The sequence below is a fragment of the Lissotriton helveticus genome, chromosome 9 (assembly GCF_964261635.1).
Source record: "Lissotriton helveticus chromosome 9, aLisHel1.1, whole genome shotgun sequence".
Taxonomy (NCBI): Eukaryota; Metazoa; Chordata; class Amphibia; order Caudata; family Salamandridae; genus Lissotriton; species Lissotriton helveticus.
The window spans coordinates 1,210,352,691-1,210,376,277 of record NC_136070.1 but is presented as its reverse complement, the minus strand read 5'-3'; the positions used below and the strand labels follow the sequence as shown (position 1 = coordinate 1,210,376,277).

The window sequence follows — 23,587 nt, the reverse complement described above, 5'->3', positions numbered from 1 at the left end:
TCTAGTTTATGGAGGGATGTATAGTCAATCATCAACTATCCTCGGTTATAAGGGTGGTTATACGTCGAGCGTGTTCTGTCTACAAAGGGGCCACTCTATCTCTTTTTGACCCTTGTTCTATCCTGAGTAATAATAGTAAGGGCCAATGGTCACTGCCTTCTCTTTGCAGCACTTCAAACCTTCAACTTCAGTAAAGTGTCAAGCATTTATGAAGGCATAGTCAATTGGGCAGTTCTGATTACCTACGCGAAAGTTCTTTCTTGAGGTGGTTGGTATCTACACACCCGTTGGTACAGAATAGCCTTATAGATCCTAGGAACGTTGCTAGAGATTCATCCAGTGCAGAACCACCTGCTCTAGTAAATATAGCCTAGGACACCTGTGTTATTTGTAACCTGGTTACTTTGTTAGATATTTTTGATGAGATTAGCGTAATAAACCCCCGGAAGGGCTTTCTGGGTTTGTGCACTGCCTCTTTAGTAAACACAAAAATCATCTATTGGTTCAGGTACCTCTCACAGCCAAGACTCCTGGAAGCACTTAATTTCATAGCTTCCCAACATCTCTCTAAGTTTATCTTGGGTTAACTGTCTCTTATATCCCTCTATGTTCCACGTCGATATCTGTAGGCTGTCCGAGAACACAATTTTCTAATCCAGATCACTCAACTCTCCAATTATACTATCATCCCAGCTGGCTATCAAACAGTTCAAAATTGTACACATTTAATGTGGTAAAATGCAAAATGTAGTATTGGGAGGGTAGATAAGGCTGGCAAAAGAGAAGGCAGCTATTTATGAGGGGAGTAACATTAGGGTCGGTGTCATGAAAAAGCAGTGTATTGTGATGCACAGTTAATAACAGTCAATATATAGTGTCACTTGAATTATGCAACAGTTGAGAACCAATTTATGTAGCAGTGTTGACTAAATTATATGGCAAGAAAAGGACTATTATGCAGCATGCCACACATTTTCTGATAGTATTACTTCATTTTATTTCATTTGTACACATGTTCACACTGTCTGAGCACAGAATACCTTTCATTTAGGAAAGGTCTGAAGACATGGTTCTTTTTAGCTTAGTCTCAGTCTGGGATCAGGGTGGAGGGTTCCAGGTAGACAGTGCTTAACACCAGGACACCTTTGGGTAACAGTGCGCTTTATAAAACTTAAAAAAAAAAATTCTCTGTTTTGAGAACCAAACACAATAGTCCAACTAATGATGCTCTTAAGGGGCTATTCTAAAATTTTTTTTTTTTAAAAACCTTTATTGAAGTATGCAAAATATTACATGCGCAGGCCCACAACCACAGGGGCCTGCCGCAAACGTAGCGAATGAAGCCAGGAAACATGCAGATTAACACAATCAATTAGGATCCGCAAGATAAGTACCACATGTGATTGTGGGCGCCCCACAGCAGAAGGATATACAAGGTTTTCAGTTTTGTAAGGTATGTAGAAGTAGTGGCGGCTGCTATAGCAATGGCGTCACACCATGGAATAAAACAAGAAGAGATGGGGGGGGATGTACCCCGCAGTTCGAACAGAATCGGGTGATGAACTATACAGCTATCAAAACAATAAGGTCGCCGAGGCAAACCCAGAGCAACAGTCGGTACAACCGTAAGCGATATAGCAGAGCACCATCCCAGTAACCCACCCCCTGGTGACAGAGAGGCGTAGGCAAATATAGACGCCAGACAGAGAAAGGAGTGGGATAAAAGGAGACAGCCAACCCCACTGTAGAGGCAGAGAACCCTCCCAAAAGACAGAAAGAAGAAAGAGAGAAAGGGACCATAGAACAAAACAAACTAAAATAGCAAACCCCCCCCCACACCCACCACCCTACACACTTGTAATGGCTACAGCCTACCCCACTAACAGCGTGTCTGTCGCCCAGAAGCTGCCCAAAAGAAGGGAAAAAAGAAAATGGAAAATGGAGGAGGAGGATAACAAACACACTCCCGGCCACCTGTATCCACCACCATTAGCGACCTCCCCAAAGCATATTATCAATCTATTAAAATCAAGTATCGAGGGTCCAAATGGGGAAGTCATCAACAAAGACCACCCGACACCCCGTGAAATGCATGGTAAAATCCCGGCATAAAGCCCTGAAAATAGCAACCCCAGAAGTCAAAATCAGCCCTAGCAAGGTCAGTTCTTCATGGAAATACGTGTCGCCCAAGGGACAGCAAGTACTAGTAATCAAAACTTTCCGGATCGGTCAAAGCGATGGTAATGGATCAGAGTCAGAATACAGGATAAAGTCAGCCCTGGCCTGTGCGATTCCGTGTAGAGCCCCATGTCCTCCGAACCACGACAGTCCTGAGGTAGTCGAAGCGTCCGTGGAAGTTCGAGTCAGCAAAATCAGAACAAAGACCGGGCACAAAATGGCGACATCCACATATCCAACCGGAAAAGATGAGAGTGAAAAGCAGATCCTGCCAATGGTCACTTAGGAACTGTACTTGGCGACCAGTACCTCCCGCGACGATGTTTCGCCGGGCATGGACCGTACAGGGAAAGCTAAGCACTGATTGGGGTGCGGCATGTACGAGGCCAAAAGCATCCAAATGGGTTAAAGCAGGCTGTCGTTCGGGAACCCCAGAATGGTGGGTCAAATCATCCACCGGTGCCATAGTAAGTTGTTCACGGGCCACAGCAGCGTCGTCCAGTCTCAAACAAATATTATCCAGCTTTACAGCGAGTCGGTCATACGTGGCGGTAAATTGGGAACGGAGTGCCCCAACGGCGGCCATTATGGATCGCAACAACGGTGCGCCATCCGTCGCCTCCATCTCCCCGGGCCAAGAGATGAAGCAGGACACGAGCCCCGGACTCACCTCCAAGGCTCTAGGCACACACCAAGCCGATAACCACAGTGGGCGCTCTCCCAGTTGACAAACTCGACACCAGCGCCGGTCACGGGGAACAGCCCCTCGACCCCGTCTCCCCCGGCAGAGTCTCCGGGCGGGTGTCCCCGGACCGCAACTCAGGATGATCGCCGTCCGTCACGATGACATATCTGCAGCGTCAGCTGGTGACTGGATTACAAGTCCGAGTTACGAAAGTCCGAGTTCGGGAGACCGGACGAAACCCTGGCATCACAGCCGCTGTTGATCGATATCAACCCGGATGGGCTAAAAATCGAGGTCCCGGCGGCAGCCCCGGAGTAGGCCCAGCGTAGAACACGACAGAACTCCGCCACCCAAGTAGGTAGAAAACCCGGGATTGCACCAACGGTATCAGGCGATCTTCATTCACACGGGAATCCGGCGTAGGTAAAGGATGAGTAGCAGGATATACGAGCCGCCGGTGGAGGTCAACGGAGCCGGGAGCTTACGCGGCCATCTTGGTTCGTGGCGTAGCTCCTCCCCTATTCTAAACATTTTTAATGTTTGTATGCCCTTCTAACTGAAACCTCATCATTAGTGTTTCTTGTTTTCAGTTGAAACCGATTAAAACCAATAAAAAACACCAAATGGAAAAGATGCTTTTCAGCAGAAACTGGAAAAAAGTGGAATTTACTCCACATTTACTGCTTTTAGTGCTTTTAGTGCCCTCTAGTTTCAAAGCAGACAAGTATAACCCTAATTCTGAACCACTTTCGGAGAAGGATGCTCCTGCTATGACTCACTCAGGCCATCACAAGCTACTTAGGAAGATCCCCGGCCATCAGGACCTATTTCCACTCCTGTTTTGGGAGAGAGCTCATCTCATATTGCATTACATTATTATTCAGTGCAAAATGCCAAAATGTTGTGTAGTGACAGTACATTTGCAACTAGTCTCAGGTTGGTGTAAACAGTATGATCATGATGTCATCCTCCTTTATTGACAACAGAAACAGAATGCATTTGCAATACGATGGACAGGATATCCATCAAGTTTGTGATGGAGTAACCAATCTGCCAAACTCTAAATCAGGCCCTTAATGAGGTGCAATGCTCATGTGAGTCATTCACATGGGGTGGGACTGGACTCCTGGAAAGAGGAGTTTAAGTGTTGAGAAATCAAAAAGGCATGGAGGTGACAGAAACTCAAAACATTATTTGAAAGAGAAAATTCTAGGAAAAGGTACAATGAAAGTAGTTAGGATCAGGATATTGAGGTGAGGCACATAAAGAAACAATACTTAAAAGAGAACATTCAAGGAAAGGGTATAAAAAGGGAGTTAGAAAGAGGATAGAAGTAAAGTAGAATTGACAAAATAAATTAATGAAAGAGAGAAGGAAATACAAGCAAATATTTCTATGAGCACAGGAAAAATACCAGCCATTATTTGTATGCACCACAAAAGAGTAAACATGGATATCAACCGATATTTACTGTATTTGAAAACATTGAAAACAGTGATAAAACAGCAGAACTCAAAAATAATTAAAAAAACGAAAACTCGAAAGCCTACTCATCATGTATCCTTTCTTAGCTTATAACTCTCAATAACTTTCTCTACACCTCATGCCCTCATTCTGTATGATCCCATCACTTCCCACAGGTCACAGGTTTTGTGGTTCCATTTCCTACTTTCCACAACTAAATTATTTCATGTAAAGTGATATTTTGCTTTATGATTAGGTCTGTTGTGTAGCCATGATTTAAATAAATATATACATTTAACTGTAGCTATGGTAGTAGAACACAGCACTGCAACCTCCTCCATCAGCAATATATGAGCATGGGGTTTGAGTGAAATCTTATGCACATTGTAGACATACCCTAGCCTATTGTGATCACAGTCTATTGTTATAAACTAAAGCACTACACCATCATCATAACACTTGTGAATCATTAATAGTTCACAAACTTCTGGACAATTGGTGTGCCCAAGAGGGAGGTGCCTCAGTCATGAGTGGTTATTTCATAGAACAATACATGTAATAAGTCCTGGGTGAAGGTTGGAGGAATTAGCAAAATGTAGAGGGCATGGACTGCTGAGTCTGCATTATTCAAACAATTGTCATATGGAATACTGAGCTTGAGTACCTATCTGGTACAGAAAAGACATGATGCAGCTAAGACCTACAAGCACAGCACAGGGAGGAGACAACTAACCATGATCAAAACACTCTGAGTGGATTTGCAAAGTTGCACAACCATCTAAAAATAAGAAGGAGTATCTAAAATATGAACCAATAGAAAGCAGTTGCTTTCAGATTCTCAGGTATGCTGAAGAGTTAAGTGACAGGGCCATTGCAACAATGGCTTGGAGGGGGCACCAACCCAGTACAGATATTAAGATGATACTAAATAACTGGTGAACTTGCCATTGAACCATGTTTAAAATTAAACGGAAATACAGATGGCAACTAAGAAAAATATAATTTATCAATCAGTATGAAGTATATCTTAAATATAAGTGACCTAAGGATGGAAAACAGCATTTACAACACAGCCGTTACCACACAATACCAAAACCACGCATCCTTAACAATGCATATGCCGATACCACACATGTCTTTACCATGCAAAATGTTACCATGCATATGCCTTTAGATGCAGGCAGGGAAACAGAGGACAATTGCTTTGACACACATGGAGCTGCATGTTTAGCAGCTCTCTGTTTGTCAAAATAATGCTGGCTCCTGCAGGAAGCGGGGTGCCGGCAGGGACCGTGGGGGCCTTGAAGCTCCCCCACGGTCCCCAACAGAGGTAACTGGGTGCCCTGGGCAGGACCAGGGCAGCAATAATAGAGATGCTGAGCCCCAGGGGATGAGGTCCCCAGGGCCGAAATAGGCCTGGGTAGGGGGGACCGTACGGCCCACCTCCCCCATTTGCATATGGATGGGCCCTGGGGATGGGGCCCCCAGGGCCAAAATCACCTCAGGAGGGGGACCATGCACCCCCCCTCACCTAGAACTATTAAGAAAATTAAGAAAAGGCAAGGTCCTGGGCGATGGGGCCCCCCAGGGCTGAAATCAGCTCAGAGAGGGGGGCCGCCTGGCCCCCCTCCCATATTACAAGTAGGCAGGGGGATGAGTTCCCTGGGGCCAAATCGACCCATGGACAGGGTCCAATTTTGGCCATCCTCCACCATTACAAATGGGTTGGCCCCGGGGGATGTGGGTCGCCGGAGCCGAAATAGACCCGGGGAAGGGGGCCACGCTACCCCCCACACCCCCTTCCCTAATAAAAGAAAAAATGTTTTAAAAAACCCAGTCGGGAATCATCGGAGGCCCGGCCACCATTCACCATCACCCTGCAAACACGCCTCATGGCACACTGCTGGTTGGTGGATGAAGTCCCCATGACTCCTGAGGGTCCATGGGGACCTGGAATCCCTCTTGTTACCTCCAGTAAGTTCCACGTAGCAGGATTGCTGAGAGGTTGTTGGAGGCCCAGCCCCTTTCACTACCACTCTGCAAAGGTGCTTCCTGGTGCCCTATTAGTTGGAGAATGAAGTCCCCATGGCTCCAAAGGGTTGGGAATAAATTTCCCTTGGATGCTGAGAGTACTTGGGGGCCAGGAACCCCTCCTGTTACCTCCAGCAAGTCCCACACAGTGGGATTGCTGAGAGGTCTTCAGAAGCCAGGCCCCCCTTCTCCAGTTCTCTGCAAATGCACCTCCTGGTGCACTACTGGTTGGGGGATACATTCCCCTTAGATGCTAAGGGTTCTTGGGGGCCTGGAACCCCTACTGTTACCTCCAGTACGTCCCACACAGAGGAATTGGTGAGAGGTGGTCAAAAGCCCCTCCCCCTTTCATCACCACTCTGCAAATGCGACTATTAGTTAAAAAACCATAGCAATTCACTAAAAAAAACTAAGGTTACAGGGACGGTCTAGTTAGGAAATAGAATTTAAAAAAACATAGAAATGTACTGAACACAACAAAGTTTACAGGGACGTTATAGTTAGGCTCCGATTTCGCTTGTACAAAACCATAGAAATTCAGCAGTTTTAGATAGCTGAGTTAACTATAACTTACACCCCTGCAATGCACTGCTTATGACCTCACATATTACATCACTCATGACATGGTCAGTGACATCACTGATGACATGTCAACTGACATCACTGAAGAGATCATCCACAGAACTTCACACACCCCCATACAACATATCCCATACCCACACAACCACTAACATACCTATTCACGGACCCATACTTTTCACTCACCCATAAAGCAACTTATACAACCAGTCACTCACCCTCGCAGCCACTCACACAGCCATACACTCACCCATACAGCCACTAACACACTGAGTCACTCACTCATACAGTCAATGCGACACTCACCCACTCACTGTAATCTTGTTTTTTCAAGTGAATATATGTACACTGAGCAAGTACATAAGTGTCTGTATGGGTGAGTGACAGAGTGCATGAGTGGCTATATGGGTGCATGAATGGGTGTGTAAGTAGGTGCATGGTTACGTTGATGGATCGGTGGCTCTATGAGTGAAGGAATGGGTGTGTGAGTAGCTGTATTGGTGAGTAAGTGTGAGAGAGATTGTATGGTAGAGGATGTACTTTTCTCAATGACTGTATAGGTGAGTGAGTATGTGTGTTCGTATATGTATAAAGGACGCCAAGAAAATGTCTCCTGTGACCTTGTGTGTCTATAACTTTGCCAATGTGATTGTTCCTCAAGCGTCCCCACCAGATATCTTTAGAACGTGGAGCTGCAGTGAAAACACACTCTGATGATTTGTACTTTGCAGTAGTAACTCTTTCTTTGGGTGGAGGGGGTGTGATCGTATTCCTAGGCTTGAGGAACGCATCTCCAAAATGGACAGGAAACGTGATGGGGGGGTCTTTTAGAAAGCTGCCCATCATCTTTGAAAAAGGGTGGGAAGACGTTGCATACCTCTAATGTATATGAGCGGGTTGAAAGGAGCGGGGTTTGTAGGAAAGTTTACATACTGCTAGTTTGTAAAAGTTTAGAACACAATCTCTAGTTTCAGCAGCAAATGATAAGAAAGAGCCCCCTCGTCAATGGCACTAAATGAGATTTTGCCTTCTAGAAACCAAGGATGCAAACACGTTAATTAAGGATTACAAATAACTTTTCACAGTGAAATTGTAAAGAAAAAATGCTTGCTTTGCCTTGGACGTGCTGACAAAGTTAGGATGATTAGTACTTTAAAGGAAGTGGTGCTTTAACTCAAGCATCTGCTTTGTTATAGTATAGGGAGGTGGCCCTTTTTCATCCCCCTGGGGGCCCGCCTTTTTATTATTTTTATTTTTTGAAAGGAAGGGGGGTTGTGCTTCCCCCTTCCCCAGCCATTTTTGGCCCCGGAGAGCTCAGCTCCCAGGGCCCAGCCTGTGTATTCTTTATTTTATAATATGGGAGGCGAGCCAAGCGTCCTCCCTCCTCGAGCCAAATCTAGCTTTCTGCCAAATTTGGTGTATTTACGTCCAGGGGTTTGGACTGCAGGCATGTCTAAAGGTCCTATAGGAATTACCATTGGAAAACTCATTATTTTACTCACCCAATTTTCTTGGCACCCGCTTGACGGATTACCCCAAAACTTTTAATGCATTACAAAACTCACCATGACACTTTGTTTGGAATATTGTGAAGATTCGTCTAACGGTGCAAAAGATATTCTCAAGTTTAGGTGGAAAGCAGCTCCAGTATAGAGCACTCTTAACACCAGCAACACTCTAATTTTGCACCAGGTTGTGCATTTGCAGAGTACTGGAGAAGGGGGGGCTGGCTTATGTAGACCTCTCAGCAATCCCACTGTGTGGGACTTGCTGGAGGTAATAGGAGGGGTTCCTGGCCCCCAAGTACCCTCAGCATCCAAGGGGAATTTATTCCCAACCAGTAGTGCACCGGGAGGTGTGTTTGCAGAGAGGTGGAGAAAGGCCTCAGATGACCTCTCTGCAGAGGAGGGGTTTCTGACTGCCAAAAACCCTTTGGAGCCATGGGAACTTCATCCTCCAACTAATAGCGCACCAGGAAACACCTTTGCAGAGTGGTAGTGAAAGGGGCTGGGCCTCCAACAACCTCCGCTTCTTTATTTGCATAATGTATTTGTCGCTGTATGCCTGAAAGGGTATTGTTTTCAGGGGTTGCTTTTATTCATTTTAGGTTGGCTTGGATGGTATTTTACCACTCCAAAGCTGTAATACTGTGCCTGGAATGGTAAAATGCTTTGGTCATTTTACAGCTAGGCATGGATAGCACTGTGATAATCTCATGCTTAAAGACTTTGTTGTAGAAATGACAAAAGTCTTTGTCCCTTTCTATCTCGGCGTGGGTGGCATTGTTCTAATCCTATGCTTAAAGCCGTTGATAGAAAAGCAGACATTTGAGGTGAGCAAGTTTAGCGTGTCACTGGTATTAAGAGTGCTCGATATTGAAGCTGCTTTCCACCTAAACTTGAGAACTACCCAGAGTTCTCTGCTTCTATTTTTTCCACAATTTATGCGTCACTTTATACCTGAAAGGGTATTGTTGTGATATATGTGTATGTATATATATCAAAAGATTTAAACAAAAAAAGCACATTGAACAAAGGAAAAGAGACTATGCCAAGTTGATGAAAAAACTAAGTGAGAACAACGAAATCATCATTAAGAAATCGGACAAAGGCGGCAATTTAGTAATCTGGCCCCGAGAAGATTACATCAAGGAGGCAAAGCGCCAACTTAATGACATTAACTGCTATGAGCCGTCTAACATCAAAAAGTATAACATGGCTACAAATTCTCTTAAGAAGTTGCTGATGCAATTACGCAGTGAGGGCCTGATTTCTAATGATGAATTTAAATTTATGCATAATGAAAACCCTATTGTACCGGTTCTTTATTTAATACCAAAAGTGCATAAATGTGTTTCTCCTATTCCTGGCAGGCCCATTATTTCCGCTATAGGGGGTGCAGCGGAACAGGTGGGCCAATACGTAGACTTTTTTCTACAAAATCATGTTAAAACCCTGCCCAGTTACATCAAGGATACCGGTGATTTCCTGGGAAAAATTAGGAATATCCAATGGTCAGACGGAATGTACTTAATCTCACTAGACATTGAGTCTTTGTACACCAGTATAGACCACCAGGCAGGGTTGTTGGCTGTAAAATTCTTTTTGGACCAAAGACTGTGCGAATTCTATCAGCACAATAAGGCTCTAATTAACCTGATGAGTTGGTGTCTCAACAACATTTTCTTTCTATTTGGAAAGGAGTTGTTCAAACAACTAAGGGGCGTGGCCATGGGAGCCTGCTTCTCCCCCAGCTATGCGTGCTTGCATGTTGGCTGGTGGGAGGAGCAGGTCCTCAAGAGGGACTATTCTTCCATTTTTGAAGAAAACATCAAACACTACTATAGGTATATCGATGATATTTTCATCGTGTGGCAAGGTAGTAAAGAGAAAGCATTGGAATTCATTCAAAACATCAATATAAATAATTTGAATCTCCACTTTACCCACCACATAGACAGTTCCAGCTTAGAATTTTTGGATGTCAAGCTATATATAGTTGATGGAAGAGTGGAAAGTACCCTGTTCAGAAAATCCACTGCTGGCAATGTCACGCTCCATGCCTCGAGTGCCCATCCCAGGCACCTAATTGCGAGCATCCCTTATGGGGAGCTACTACGCTTGAAAAGGATATGTAGCACGGAGGTTGAATTCAACACTTGTGCTGCAGAATCCATGCGACGCATGAAGGCAAGAGGCTATTCTGATAAAATCTTGACAACAGCTTTGGCTAAAACATCTTTAAGATCGAGAGCCAGTCTTCTTCCAGCCCCTATAGAGGAAGAGCCTGTCCCGCATGATTTATCTGATTTACCAGCAATCTCCGGGTCAGTTGAAATTGATCAATGTCCTAGACTAATCACAGCTTACAGTGAAAATGGACGTAAAATTAGATCTATCATCAATAAGAATTGGGCAATAGTACTAACTGACCCCGTTCTTAGGATGAATTTGCCATCTAGCCCCACTATAACATTCAGCAGAGCAAGAAACATGGGAGCTGTGTTAGATCCCACAAGTCCTGAAGTAAGAAGTAAACCCAATTGGTTGAAACCCAAAGATGGTTTCTATAGATGCTCCACATGTCGTGCGTGCAAGTTTGGGGTAAACACAACAGAATACCATACTCCATTCAGTCCTATACCACACAAGATATTGGGAAACTATAACTGTAAAACTGAATTTGCAGTTTACGTTCTCACTTGTACCTGTGGACTTAATTACATCGGTAGCACCAAGCTGCAGGTACATGAGAGAATCCTTCAGCATTTACGTGCCATTCTGCATAGTGATCCCAATTACCCAGTGGCTCGCCACTTTAAACAAGTACATGGAAACAACTTATCTTGTCTAAAATATTTTGTGGTATCTTCCGTCCCTAAACCACGCAGAGGAGGGAATAGAGAGGCTTTGCTTAGGAGATTAGAAACTAAATTTATTCTTAACTTCGACAGCAAATGCCCAAATGGACTGAATAACACCGAAGATATGTATACGTGCTTGTAATTTATGTATTCTGACTGTTTTTCCTAAGCTGAGTGAGATATACCTTATATCCCAGAATTTGTTGCTGGTCTTGATACAGATACCCTATTTTCATTATATTTGTATTGTTAAATTCGAGGTATAGATGAGAATATTTGGTAGTTTCTGATATATGATTTATGACGGCTGTCAATTTCTTATCTCACTTATTCACACTATGGCTGAGACATTAGATCAGATGTAGGGCATCATTGGTATGAGAGAAGTGGTCACCTTGAACATGGTCCGAGGTTATAAGAACTGACTCCCAAAAAAAGTTGATGCCATCTCTTAACATATCTTCTTTGTGTCAAATCCCAGCCTTGGTTTGGTTACAAGATGCATTTTTATCTCGTAACCATTTTATCTATGCACGAAATAACACATCTTTTGCACATGGTACATTGTACATTTGTAGGGAAAAATTATGAATATTGCTGCTATGCTCTGCATTTCTTTTGCACATTCTTTTTAACCAGAGTCACGAATCGGCCAGTAATTATATGCATTTATGCAGCTATGTTGAATTGTATTATTGCACTTTATACGTGTACATGGATTTATCTAGGAATTCTAATTTGCCAAATGGACTCTTTCTTTTTTTTTTTAAATTAGATTGTGGTTTCAAAAATGTTTTCTTGACGCTAGTTTGTAACAAAGTAAGTTTCCGTTTTATTTAACTATATAATCGGAAATGTTATCGAAGGTCATGATAATATGTCTAAATGGCACAATGAATGTAATACATTAGCAATATCTCATCGATTGTATTTAAATCATGCAGTCTGTTTGCTATGTTCATTACTAACTGGCTGAACATGTGACCTGAGTGGGAAGGGCATATCATTTAAAATGGCTTCAATCATTTACAGCCTTTATGTGATCAAGGGCGCTTGAGCCCGAAACGCGTCATCTGTTGACTGCTGCTGAAGGTTGAAATAAAACCTTGCCTGACAAAGAAGTGGTTCGCTTCTCCTTCTTCGCCGCCGAGGCTTTGGTGGAAGTGGATGGAGTTATTTGCTTGCGATATATATATATATATATATATACACATATACATATATATATATATATATATATGTATATATATAGAGCAAGGGTATTTTTAGGGTTTAGAGTGGGTAGGGGTATTTGGGTGGCAAGGGTATTTTTAGGGTTGGGGTGGGTAGGGGTATTTGGGTGGCAAGGGTATTTTTAGGGTTTAGTGTGGGAAGGGCTGTTTGGGTGGCAAGGGCATTTTTGGAGTTTAGGGTGGGTAAGGGAATTTGGGTGGCAAGGGTATTTTTAGGTGTAAAGGTAGGTAAGGGTATTTGAGTGGCAAGGTTATTTTGATGGCACAGGTATTGTTAGGGTTTAGGGTGGGTAAGGGTATTTGGGTGGCAAGGTTATTTTTAGGATTTAGGGTGGGTAGGGTTTTTTGGGTGGCAACGGTATTTTTAGGGTTTAGGGCGGGTAAGTGTCTTTGGGTGGCAAGGGTATTTTTAGAGTTTAAGGTGGGTAGAGTTTAGGGGTTGATAAGGTGATAGATAGATAGATAGATAGATAGATAGATAGATAGATAGATAGATAGATAGATAGATAGATAGATAGATAGATAGATAGATAGATAGATAGATAGATAGATAGATAGATAGATACCCAAATACATATTACGATCGCCAGTAGGTAGATATAGTTAGGACCTAATTTCCATAGACAAAGCATTTTTGGTTTTCTAATAACCTTGGTGCAGTTTCATGAGTGTACACAGAATTTTCAAAACCAGTATGCCAATCACTTCAGCTGCTGTCTGGAAAGTTTCGGGGTGATTTGTCAAGTGGGGCTGAGAAAAAGGGGGGGTCCCAAAATGTGTTTTCCCCCTGCCATTTTCCCATAGGGATTCTGGAGATGGCTAAAGCCAGAACAGCTGAACGGAATTACACCATATTTGACAGGAAGCTAGATCTTGGTCAAGAAGATTTCTTTTTGCGATATGGTGTAAATCTGTTCAGTAGTTTTGGAGTTAACAAAAAAGGAATATAGATATCTGTGGAAGCGAACCCACCACGTATCTGACAAATCTCATGGTGAGATCTAATTGGCTGCTAACACTTCAACGAGGAAGTATTGACAGCCACCTTGGGACTCGGACTCGCCAAGTCTCAAGAAAAAAGTAAAAAAAAGAAGAAGGCAAGGTATGAATATACTGACCCCCACAGGAGTCCAAATTCTTTTTTTTAAGTTTTTGTCGCAAATTTGTGGATGATCTGCAAATCCACAATAAAAATTACAAAACAAACCAAGCGCACTCTCCGCCACTTGCTTTTTAATTTGTCCGCCGGGTGGGCCAGGTCTCGGGGGAATGTACAGTTGCAATAAGGGGAAGAGGGGAGCAAGAAATGCTCAGGAGAAATGCTCAAGTTCTGCTTTCTAGAATCAAAATGAACACAAACAGCCTTAATCATGTAATAAATGCTGTAATAAACACCTAAATAGTTGTTAAGATTAATAAATCTATCATGGTAATAAGATCTCTAGAGACCATTGTTTTATCTATGTGGGCACAGGTGACCCTGCAATTTTGACACCACAAAATGTACCTCAACATAATGCCCACAGTTTCGATGAATTGGAGACTATGCTAAACCTCGATTTCACGAGGTAATGTGTCCTCCCAACACATCAAAAATATCAGAAATACCGTCAATTAAGTATAGAGCACATTCAATAACTGAGTTCTAGATCAGTAGAACTATTTAAAAGTGTATTACATAAACAAATTCAAAAGTATGGTACAGGTTAATAGATATGAAGGCTCAGCAAAGAAATCACTACAGAGAAATTCAAAATCAAAACTTTTGAGCACCAAAATCAGGAGGGAAATGGACATCATCCCTAGAACAGGAAAGTCTCTAGTTCACCCTCAAAATCGAGGGTTTTTTAAACATTATTTTTGCTTATGAAATTCCGAGAACTGCCCAATCATCACAGTATGCTCAAAAACGTTACATTCATAGCAAATCAGAGCACAGTCTCATAAAATGTCGTAAAATTTCCTATTGCCTTAGCACATAAGCCCAAACCCAGTACATGAAAAATGTTTCTGCTCCTTTTATACAAATGTAATCTGGGGATGATGGAACACAGTAGATACATGAACAACAGTAACCCATTATGAATGTATTATGAATGAATAGGGTACAGTGAGCTAAAGGAAAGGACCTTGGGATACAGTAACAATTTGTGACTGGCCTGGGGAAAACTCACAGAAGATAGCATAAAAATGACAGTGGAGATAAACAGGTAGTATTCTACTTGACTACATGCTGCAGAAATGAAATGCAGTGAAATGTGCAGGGGGGAGATCAGGAGTGACAAGAGTGACACTCATCTTAAACAAGGCCCGTATTGAGGCCTAGTTGACAAGAATCAGGGAATAGCAATTTTACACATCATAGAATTTTTATTTTAAAGACAAAAGTATTATATCAGTATATACATGTGTAATCAAGTGTCAACCTGTATTATACACATTGTTGAAGATGCTTAAAAATATAAACACACAAAATCATTTAAACCTGCATATTCAGAGCTCTAATGATCTGTGGCAAAACAGAACTTTCTTTTTTCTAATACAGTTTTTTCTATAGTACTACTAGTGGCACATTGGAGAGACCCATGTATAAGTGGTAAACATTGTTTTCATAAGCAACAATTAATGACTCCCGTAACCATCCAACATGCACAGAAAATAACCCTTTTTTGAGAGAACATTCAACACCGAGGCATATTGATAATTTTACTATGTTTCCCCATTTTTTGTGACGGGAAATTTGCAAACACCTATGGTCTGATTCTGATGCGGTTAGGAAATCTTCCCAATCAAATCGGTTTGGAAATGGTTTCCGAACGACTCGGATCAGGAGAGTCCAACAGACCGGGTATGATGCATCAGGATGCTCCCAGATACAATTTGGTTGGACTCCCATTGACTTCTATGGGAGCCTATGTTCCTAACTACATCTTAATCTGGACCTCGGTCAGGTAGACACATTCCTGATCCGATTTGGAAGGAGAAAATGCCGTTAGGAGGCCTTCCTAACCGCATCATAACCGGGCCCTAGGTGGGAATGCTTTCCTAACTTCATCGGAATCGGGCCCTTTGTGTTGAGTCTGAATCACAAAAGTGAGACAAACAACTCAGTGCTAGGTGGTGTGTTGGGGTTTATTTTTCAACACAGTTCATGATTTTCATCGGAAGACTGCCTAAAGTAAAGCAAAGTAGCTCTTCACTCTACTTTGGGCTACTGTGCATTAAGGGGTCCACAGGCACACCGTCGAACTCTGGAACCTCCTCGGCACAACAGCACCGAACGTGGCCTTCCTCGCGGAAACCTGAATGAACGCCTCCTCAGCCCCCAACATTGCCATAGCCATCCCGGATGGCTACAAGATCACCCGGAAGGACCGCGTCAACCAGACCGGAGGAGGCATCGCCATCGTCCACAAAAACACCATCCGAATCAGGACCAACTCCGACGACACACTCACCGCCGCCGAGCACCTTCACTTCCAGATACACACCGACCCCAAGACCACCCTCAGAGGCACTCTCATCTACAGACCACCGGGACCACGAAGACAATTCAGCGAAGCCATCGCAGACTTCGTCAGCCAGCACGCCCTAACCTCCTCAGACTACATCCTCCTAGGGGACCTCAACTTCCACCTGGAGAACAACAATGACAGCAACACCACCACCCTGCTGGACAACCTCGGACTCAAGCAACTGGTGGACACCCCCACCCACTACGCCGGCCATACGCTAGACCCCATCTTCTCCTCCAGCAAGCACATCTCCTTCAGCCACTCCACCGGACTACACTGGACAGATCACAGCTGCGTCCACTTCAACTTCAGGAGAACCACGACCCACCACCACCCGCAACAGGTTCCCCGCAGAAGCTGGACCAAGATCACCACCGACCAACTCACCACCTCCCTCAGCCAGAACCCCCCCACCAACACGAGGGACCCCAACGAAGCAGCCCGCAACCTCACTCAGTGGCTCACCAACTGCGCCGATGAACTCGCACCATTGAAGAAACCTCCCAGCAGACCCGGCAACAAGAAAACCTTGTGGTTCACCAACGACCTCAAAAACTCCAAGAAGACCTGCCGCACCCTCGAGAAAGCCTGGCGCCACGACCAGACAACAGAAAACATGACAGCCCTCAAGAACGCCATCCGCAAACACCACCAGCTGATCCGCACCACCAAAAGGACAACATTCAAAGAACGACTGGACATCAACACCCACAACAGCAAGGAACTCTTCTGCATCGTTAAAGAGCTCTCCAACCCCAGCGCCTGCAACAAAGACATCACACCCTCGCAAGACCTCTGCAACTCACTCGCCTCGTTCTTTGACCGCAAGATCGCCGACATACACAACAGCTTCGGCGCACAGACCACGCGCCCAACCACTGAACCAGCGCCCCCCACCACCACCCTCTGCACCTGGACCCCGGTCAGCACCGAAGACACCACCCGCACGATGAACACCATCCACTCCGGATCCCCTACTGACCCCTGTCCACACCACATCTTCAACAAAGCCGACTCCATCATCGCACCCCAACTCCGGGACATCATTAACAGCTCCTTCGCATCTGCCACCTTCCCGGAGAGCTGGAAACATGCCGAGCTCTGCGCCCTCCTGAAGAAACCCACCGCGGACCCCACGGACCTCAAGAACTTCCGCCCCATCTCGCTCCTCCCTTTTCCTGCCAAAGTCATCGAGAAGACCGTCAACAAACAACTCTCCGCCTTCCTCGAGACAAACGGATCCCTCGACCCCACACAGTCCGGTTTCCGAGCAAACCACAGCACCGAGACCACCCTCATCGCAGCCACCGATGACATCAGGTCCATGCTCGACAATGGGGAAACAGCGCCCCTCATCCTCCTGGACCTCTCAGCAGCCTTCAACACCGTCTGCCACCGCACCCTAATACAGCACCTCAGCAACACCGGAATCCAAGGAACCGCCCTGGAGTGGATCATCTCGTTCCTCACTGGAAGAACCCAGAGAGTCCTCCTCCCCCGTTCCGATCCACGGCCACCGAAGTCATCTGCGGCGTTCCGCAAGGTTCCTCGCTCAGCCCCACCCTCTTCAACGTCTACATGCGCCCCCTCGCAGCCATCGTACGCCAACACAACCTAAACATCATCTCCTACGCTGACAACACCCAGCTGATCCTCTCCCTCACTAACGACCCCACCACCGCCAGAGCCAGCCTCCAGGAAGGAATGAAAGACGTCGCGGAATGGATGAAGCTCAGCTGTCTGAAACTGAACTCAGACAAGACGGAAGTCCTCATTTTGGGACCATCCCCCTCTGCCTGGGACGACTCCTGGTGGCCCCCTGCCCTGGGCACCGCCCCCAAGCCAACGGACCATGAACGCAACCTGGGCTTCACCCTGGACTCCTCCCTCACGATGACCAAGCAAGTCAACGCCGTCTCGTCATCCTGTTTCAACACCCTGCGCATGCTCCGAAAGATCTTCCGGTGGATCCCCACTGAAACAAGGAAGACGGTCACCCAGACCCTCGTCACCAGCCGACTGGACTACGGGAACACCCTCTACGCTGGCACCACAGCCAAACTCCAGAAAAGACTCCAACGGATACAGAACGCTTCTGCATGACTCATCCTGGACATCCCCCGTCACAGCCACATCTCTGCCCCTCTGAGAGACCTGCACTGGCTCCCCGTCAGCAAGAGGATGACGTTCAGACTCCTCACCCACGCACACAAGGCTCTCCACGACATGGGCCCCAAATACCTCAACAGCCGCCTGACATTCTACACACCCACCCGCCAGCTCCGTTCCGCCAGCCTTGCCCTCGCCACCGTCCCACGAATTCGCAGAACAACCGCCGGAGGAAGATCCTTCTCCTACCTGGCGGCCAAGACATGGAACTCCCTCCCCACCCACCTACGGCGGACCCAGGACAATCTCTCCTTCAGGAAACAACTCAAGACCTGGCTGTTCGAGCAGTAGCAACTCCCCATCCCCCCAGCGCCTTGAGACCCTAGCGGGTGAGTAGCGCGCTTTACAAATTCGCTAATTGATTGATTGAAGGGGTGTTCCTTGAGTGGTACAGGGGCATTCTCATGCAATAACCTATGGGTTTAATTCAAATCCCTATCTACTAACGTTTGTAAACATGGATTTGTAACAAAGAGTGACACCTCCTGAAGGAAGCTTAATCGTGGAGAAAGTTAAAAAAAAGTCTCCAAACTTTCCTGCTTTGCTTGTGTGCTACAATGTCATTGTACACAGTACACATTCTTTTTTTCATTCTAATTAACTTGGTTTGGACCTGTCAAATTCTTTATAATTTAAATGTATTGTTGGTTCTGTTTGTAGTTAGTAAATGTTTACTAACATGATAAATATGTTGCTTTCACACACACATACAGACCCAAACCCCACACCCACTCTCTGTTTCTCTATAATGCAATTTTGTTGCAGGTATGATACAGTCTAAGTTACACGTTCAGCTGGGTGTGTGAGGGATTGGTGTATGAAGGGTGTGGTGAGCTGCTGCTGCACCAATGTTTATCCAAGTAAATAGCTTTATTACCATGTAGCATGCAGCAGGGTGTGGTCTTTCGCCTATGTGCGGAATGACAAGGTTGTAACATTGCTGTTCTATTTCTGTACAACATTCCACTTCACGCCAAATGCTCGGCAGCTTATTTTGGGCGAGTGTAGCGTTACAATATTTGCAGTTAGACCAGTAATGTATGTCCGGTGATCAGTTTGTTTCTATAGTCTCTTTTCTTTAAATGAAAACAGAAAGAATGCATACCACTTATATCTAGAGCGGAGGTAAGTAAACTTTTTACTTCTGTGGACAACCACTGAATGACTATCGGAAGAATGGGATCGCGACGTAAGCATGTTCTATGGTTGGTACCTTAAAATAATACACACATCGACACGAACAAGTGTACGCCAAACAAATGCATATATTAAGAAATATTTTGTTACATTAACCAACAGAACGTATGTAGAAATCGAAATTTTTATTTTAAAGGCATGGTTGGAGTGTTTCAAAATGTGGTTTTATTTCTAAAAGACAAAGTGATTCGCTAGACCCTACCATATCGCTTTTTTGCTTTAAATGCATGCATTTTGTCTGCTCACACTAGTGCGTCCTTTGAGTCCACCAATCATCAATACTATTGTTTCACATGTGTATTTGTAAAGATATAAGTGTATTTTTAAAGCAGACGTTAACCCAGAGAACACATCTTGGCGCTGAAGAACAGATGTTATTGTAATCTAACTCAATGGTACTGTTTTCTGTACTTGACCTGTTTACACAAATTAAGCCTAAGGATATTAACTTATGTTTTTTAGCCTCCAATTTCAAATTCCTTCACATTTACAAAGCCTTTTAACATTTTAAATTTTCTATTTCACTTTTTTGTACATATACTTTATAATTATGCTAGAATTATTTCATTTTTCAAGCAGTTGGGGACCCCATGAGTAAGGGTTGCTGACCCCTGGGTTCATAGGGCCTCAGGTTAAGAAGGGCTGCCACAGAATATGTTTAATTAATTCAGAATGCTGACACAAACTGCAGTATACCATTACCACATAATGAGATAAATCCAAATTGTAAAAATACAATTTGCTAAAAAAATTTGAAAAAATTGACCCAAAAATGCAATATTCGAGAACATGCAACATTCAGCAGGGGCAAGCCTAGTGGAGTCATTCATAGGGTTGCGTTAAGTATATAGCTATATTTTTTGCAAAAAATATGTCAGTATAGAGTGGGGAGCATAAGGGTCAGGGGCGGCTCTTCTGCTATGGCGGAGGAGCGTCGCCCCATTGTTTTTAAGCAGTGTAAAGAAGAGAAACATAAAATGTTAATAACTTTAATTTAATATCATTTTATGCTTCATGACGTGTCCTGCTGCTTTGAGGACAGGTAGGCGGGCTGCTCTGAATACGGAGCAGGGCAAGGAAGGAGTGATTTGCCCACTACTAAGTGCGCCGTGACTCTTTGGTCCGCCCTCTCGGGCCGCCCAAACCAGTCATACGCACTTCCCTATTCTCCTTGCAGGCTGCATTACAGCCTACATGGAGAACATTCCCACCCCTCCAGCCCTTGGCTGAGCGCCGTGTCACTGCAGCAAGACCAATCACAACGCTGTATTGCAGCGTTCTGATTGGCTATGAGGGCCTACCTGCCTGCTTCCTGTTCCTATAGTCAGAGACAGGAGAGCAGGAGCATCAACGCAGGACCGGCCTCAAGGTAAGTTTATGTTTTTTTTGTTTTATTTTGCCCTCTGCGCGACACCACCTGCAACACCCCCAGCATTCCGCCCTCATGCCCTCCTCATCCGCGCCCCCACCAGAGAGCCGGCCGCCACAAAGGGTGTTGTAGCGCCCCACCTAAGCCAAGCACACCTAGTATATACCCTTGCTACAGAGAAACCACTTAATGTTAAGAGGCCATGGCTGCCGCAAGAAGTCAACTATATGAACCCTTACAATAGACCCCATCTCAAGAAGGATAGTGGCAGGTATTAGACAGATACTTTAGACAGGCAAAATATAGCATATATTGCTGGCTTTTTAAATCCCATGAACAAAAAGAGACAGATACACAGAAGGCCAGACAGACAGAAAGAAGGAAGGAAGCAGCTTGACAGAAACTTGAGAGTGACAGGTGAACAGGGGCGTGGCTTGTTCAGTATGATTGGGGGAGGGGGAGTTTCGGATTTCCCAACAATCATGCTGGGACATCTTGTTAAAAGACATTATATGGGAAGGAAGACATGAGGGGGGCTTTAGGGTGTAGTCGGAAGAGAGAGGAGTGCAGACGGTTAGGGGGACTTAAACGCAATACGTTTCAAACTCATCAACATTTTTAAGGCCTTCAAAACATAGACGAGAGAGTGTGTGCGTTTTTGTAAGTGTGTGTGAGCAAAAATCTCTGGCGAAATCCGACAGAAAGTTCACATCACCCCACTGAAAGCATTTGAAGTCAACTATTTACTATAGAATGCATTTTTAGGGGGTGTAACACCCCAAATACACCTTCTAGAGCTATGCCCCTGTGGGGGAATGACTAGCTTGACATACAGAAGTGCACATATGAACCTAGAAAGAAAGATAGACAAGCTTTCTGGCACACATAAAGTGAAAGATGCAGACAACAGACAGGCAAACTGACAAACATACATAGTGTCATCGACAGGCATGTTTGTCTGTCGATGTCAGACAGAGTTCTGGCTTGGGTATGTTATCCGGTCTCTTTTTTTTATCTTTTGCATTCTTGTACTTGTTGATCTTTTTTTTCCAATGATGGTTGCCAGCCTAAAAATCTCCGAATGCAAAAGGATAAATGGCCAAGGTGAACTAATCCCGTTTGACACAGGAGGCTCATGTAATCTCTAGGAGTAGTAAGAAGAACAGTCAAACGGGGTAATAGATCAAATCTGATCACAGGTAGGTATGTGGGTGAGTAGACATTGAAAGAAAGGTTGGAGTGTATTCCTGTTCTGGGTGGATAGATGTGTTGAGAATACAGTAGGAGAGAATGCAAGAAAGAAATCAACAGATGGGTGAGATAAGACAAAATGTGTGTGGATAAGCAGTGGTGTGGCCAGTGTATCATGTTCTCTAGCTCAAGGAAGGAATTGAACACACTGGCCACTGTCTGAACTATTAAATACAACAATATTCAGGGTTCAGAGGCCTCTGGTCCCCGGTGCCACTGCACCGGCTGCACCAATGGGAGCCTCTCACCTGTGCAAGGAAGGTAATGGGCAAACAGGCCACTGTCTGAACTGTAAAATACAACAATAAGCGGCGCTCAGGGGCCTCTGGAGCCCGGTGCCACTGCACCTGCTGCACCAATGGAAGCTACTCCCCTGTGCAAGGACGGAATTGGACCCACTGGCCGCTGTTTGAACTGTGAAATATAGCAATAATCAGAGTTTAGGGGCCTCTAGGCCTCGGTGCCACTGCACCTGCTGCACCAATGGAAGATACTCCCCTGTGCAAGGAAGGAATTGGACCCACTGGCCTCTGTTTGAACTGTGAAATACAGCAGTAATCAGAGTTCAGGGGTCTCTAGGCCCCGGTGCCACTGCACCTGCTGCACCATTAGAAGCAACGCCCCAGTGGATAAGAAAGCTAAAAAAGTATGGGAGAAAACAAAAGCCAAATACGAAGTTTGTGAAATGGACGAGCCAGGAGAGGTTACTTGGGCGACCGGCTTATGCTGCAGGGAAAGAAGGACGCAGCACAGCAGAAGGGCACCGGCTGGCATTTCTACAGTCTGGGATCAGGGTTACTTTTCAGTATTTAAAAGTTCAAGAACTGGCGCCCCTGTAGCATACTGAATAACAATTTGGAGATGGCCCTGAACGGAAGAGACTTTCCAAGATAGTGCAATTATAAATCAGACACTCTTTATGACCTCATGGAAACGCTGACTTTAATAAAATCGTGAAAAGGGAAAAAATATATAATGGCAAATTACTGATTCCTGGTTATGACGTCAGTGTAGGCCAGCTGCCTGCCTGCTGCAGCTGCTAAAGGCCTCATCTCCTTGCACGAACCTGCTGCAGAGCAGCGCATGGACAGCAGAACAGAGGTGCGTGACACGTACCTTCACCACGTCCTCGTTGATCCGCTTGGGATCCCTGTCCACCAGGTCGATCTCCTTGGTGTGCAGGTCGCGGATGATCTTCTCCTCGTAGAAGCTCTGCTCTTCCGACATGTCTCTTCCTCGTCCAGGCCCAAGGTGCGGTGAAGGCTGGTGGCTGGTCCCGGGCGGGTGGCGCGCGAGGCGGACGGGCGGTGGGTGCGCACGAGGTGGACGGGCGGTGGGTGCGCACGGGGTGGACGGGCGGTGGGTGCGCGCTCGGGGTCCCGGGACGGTGTGAGCTGCTCTCCGGCTGCCGACCCCACCCTGCGTGCCACACGACAGCTGCCTCACATACCTTCACCCGGGGCCCGCCGTCAGAGCTGTCTGCGTCCCACTCCCGAGCTAAAAATGAGACCCGAGCTCGCACCAGGGTCTGAAAGCATTCCAGGCCTGGCACCG

General features: G+C 45.2%; 1 protein-coding gene across 1 annotated transcript in view; it reads right to left on the bottom strand.

The window, feature by feature from the left end:
• Positions 1-23,351, bottom strand: part of CAV3 (caveolin 3) — a 73,281-nt gene extending 49,930 nt beyond the window's left edge. Inside the window, exon 1 of the mRNA XM_078661674.1 lies at positions 23,150-23,351. Coding sequence (XP_078517800.1) covers positions 23,150-23,260 — 111 coding nt within the window. The 5' untranslated portion in view covers positions 23,261-23,351. The remainder of the gene's footprint in view (positions 1-23,149) is intronic.
• Between the last annotated feature and the right edge of the window lie 236 nt (positions 23,352-23,587).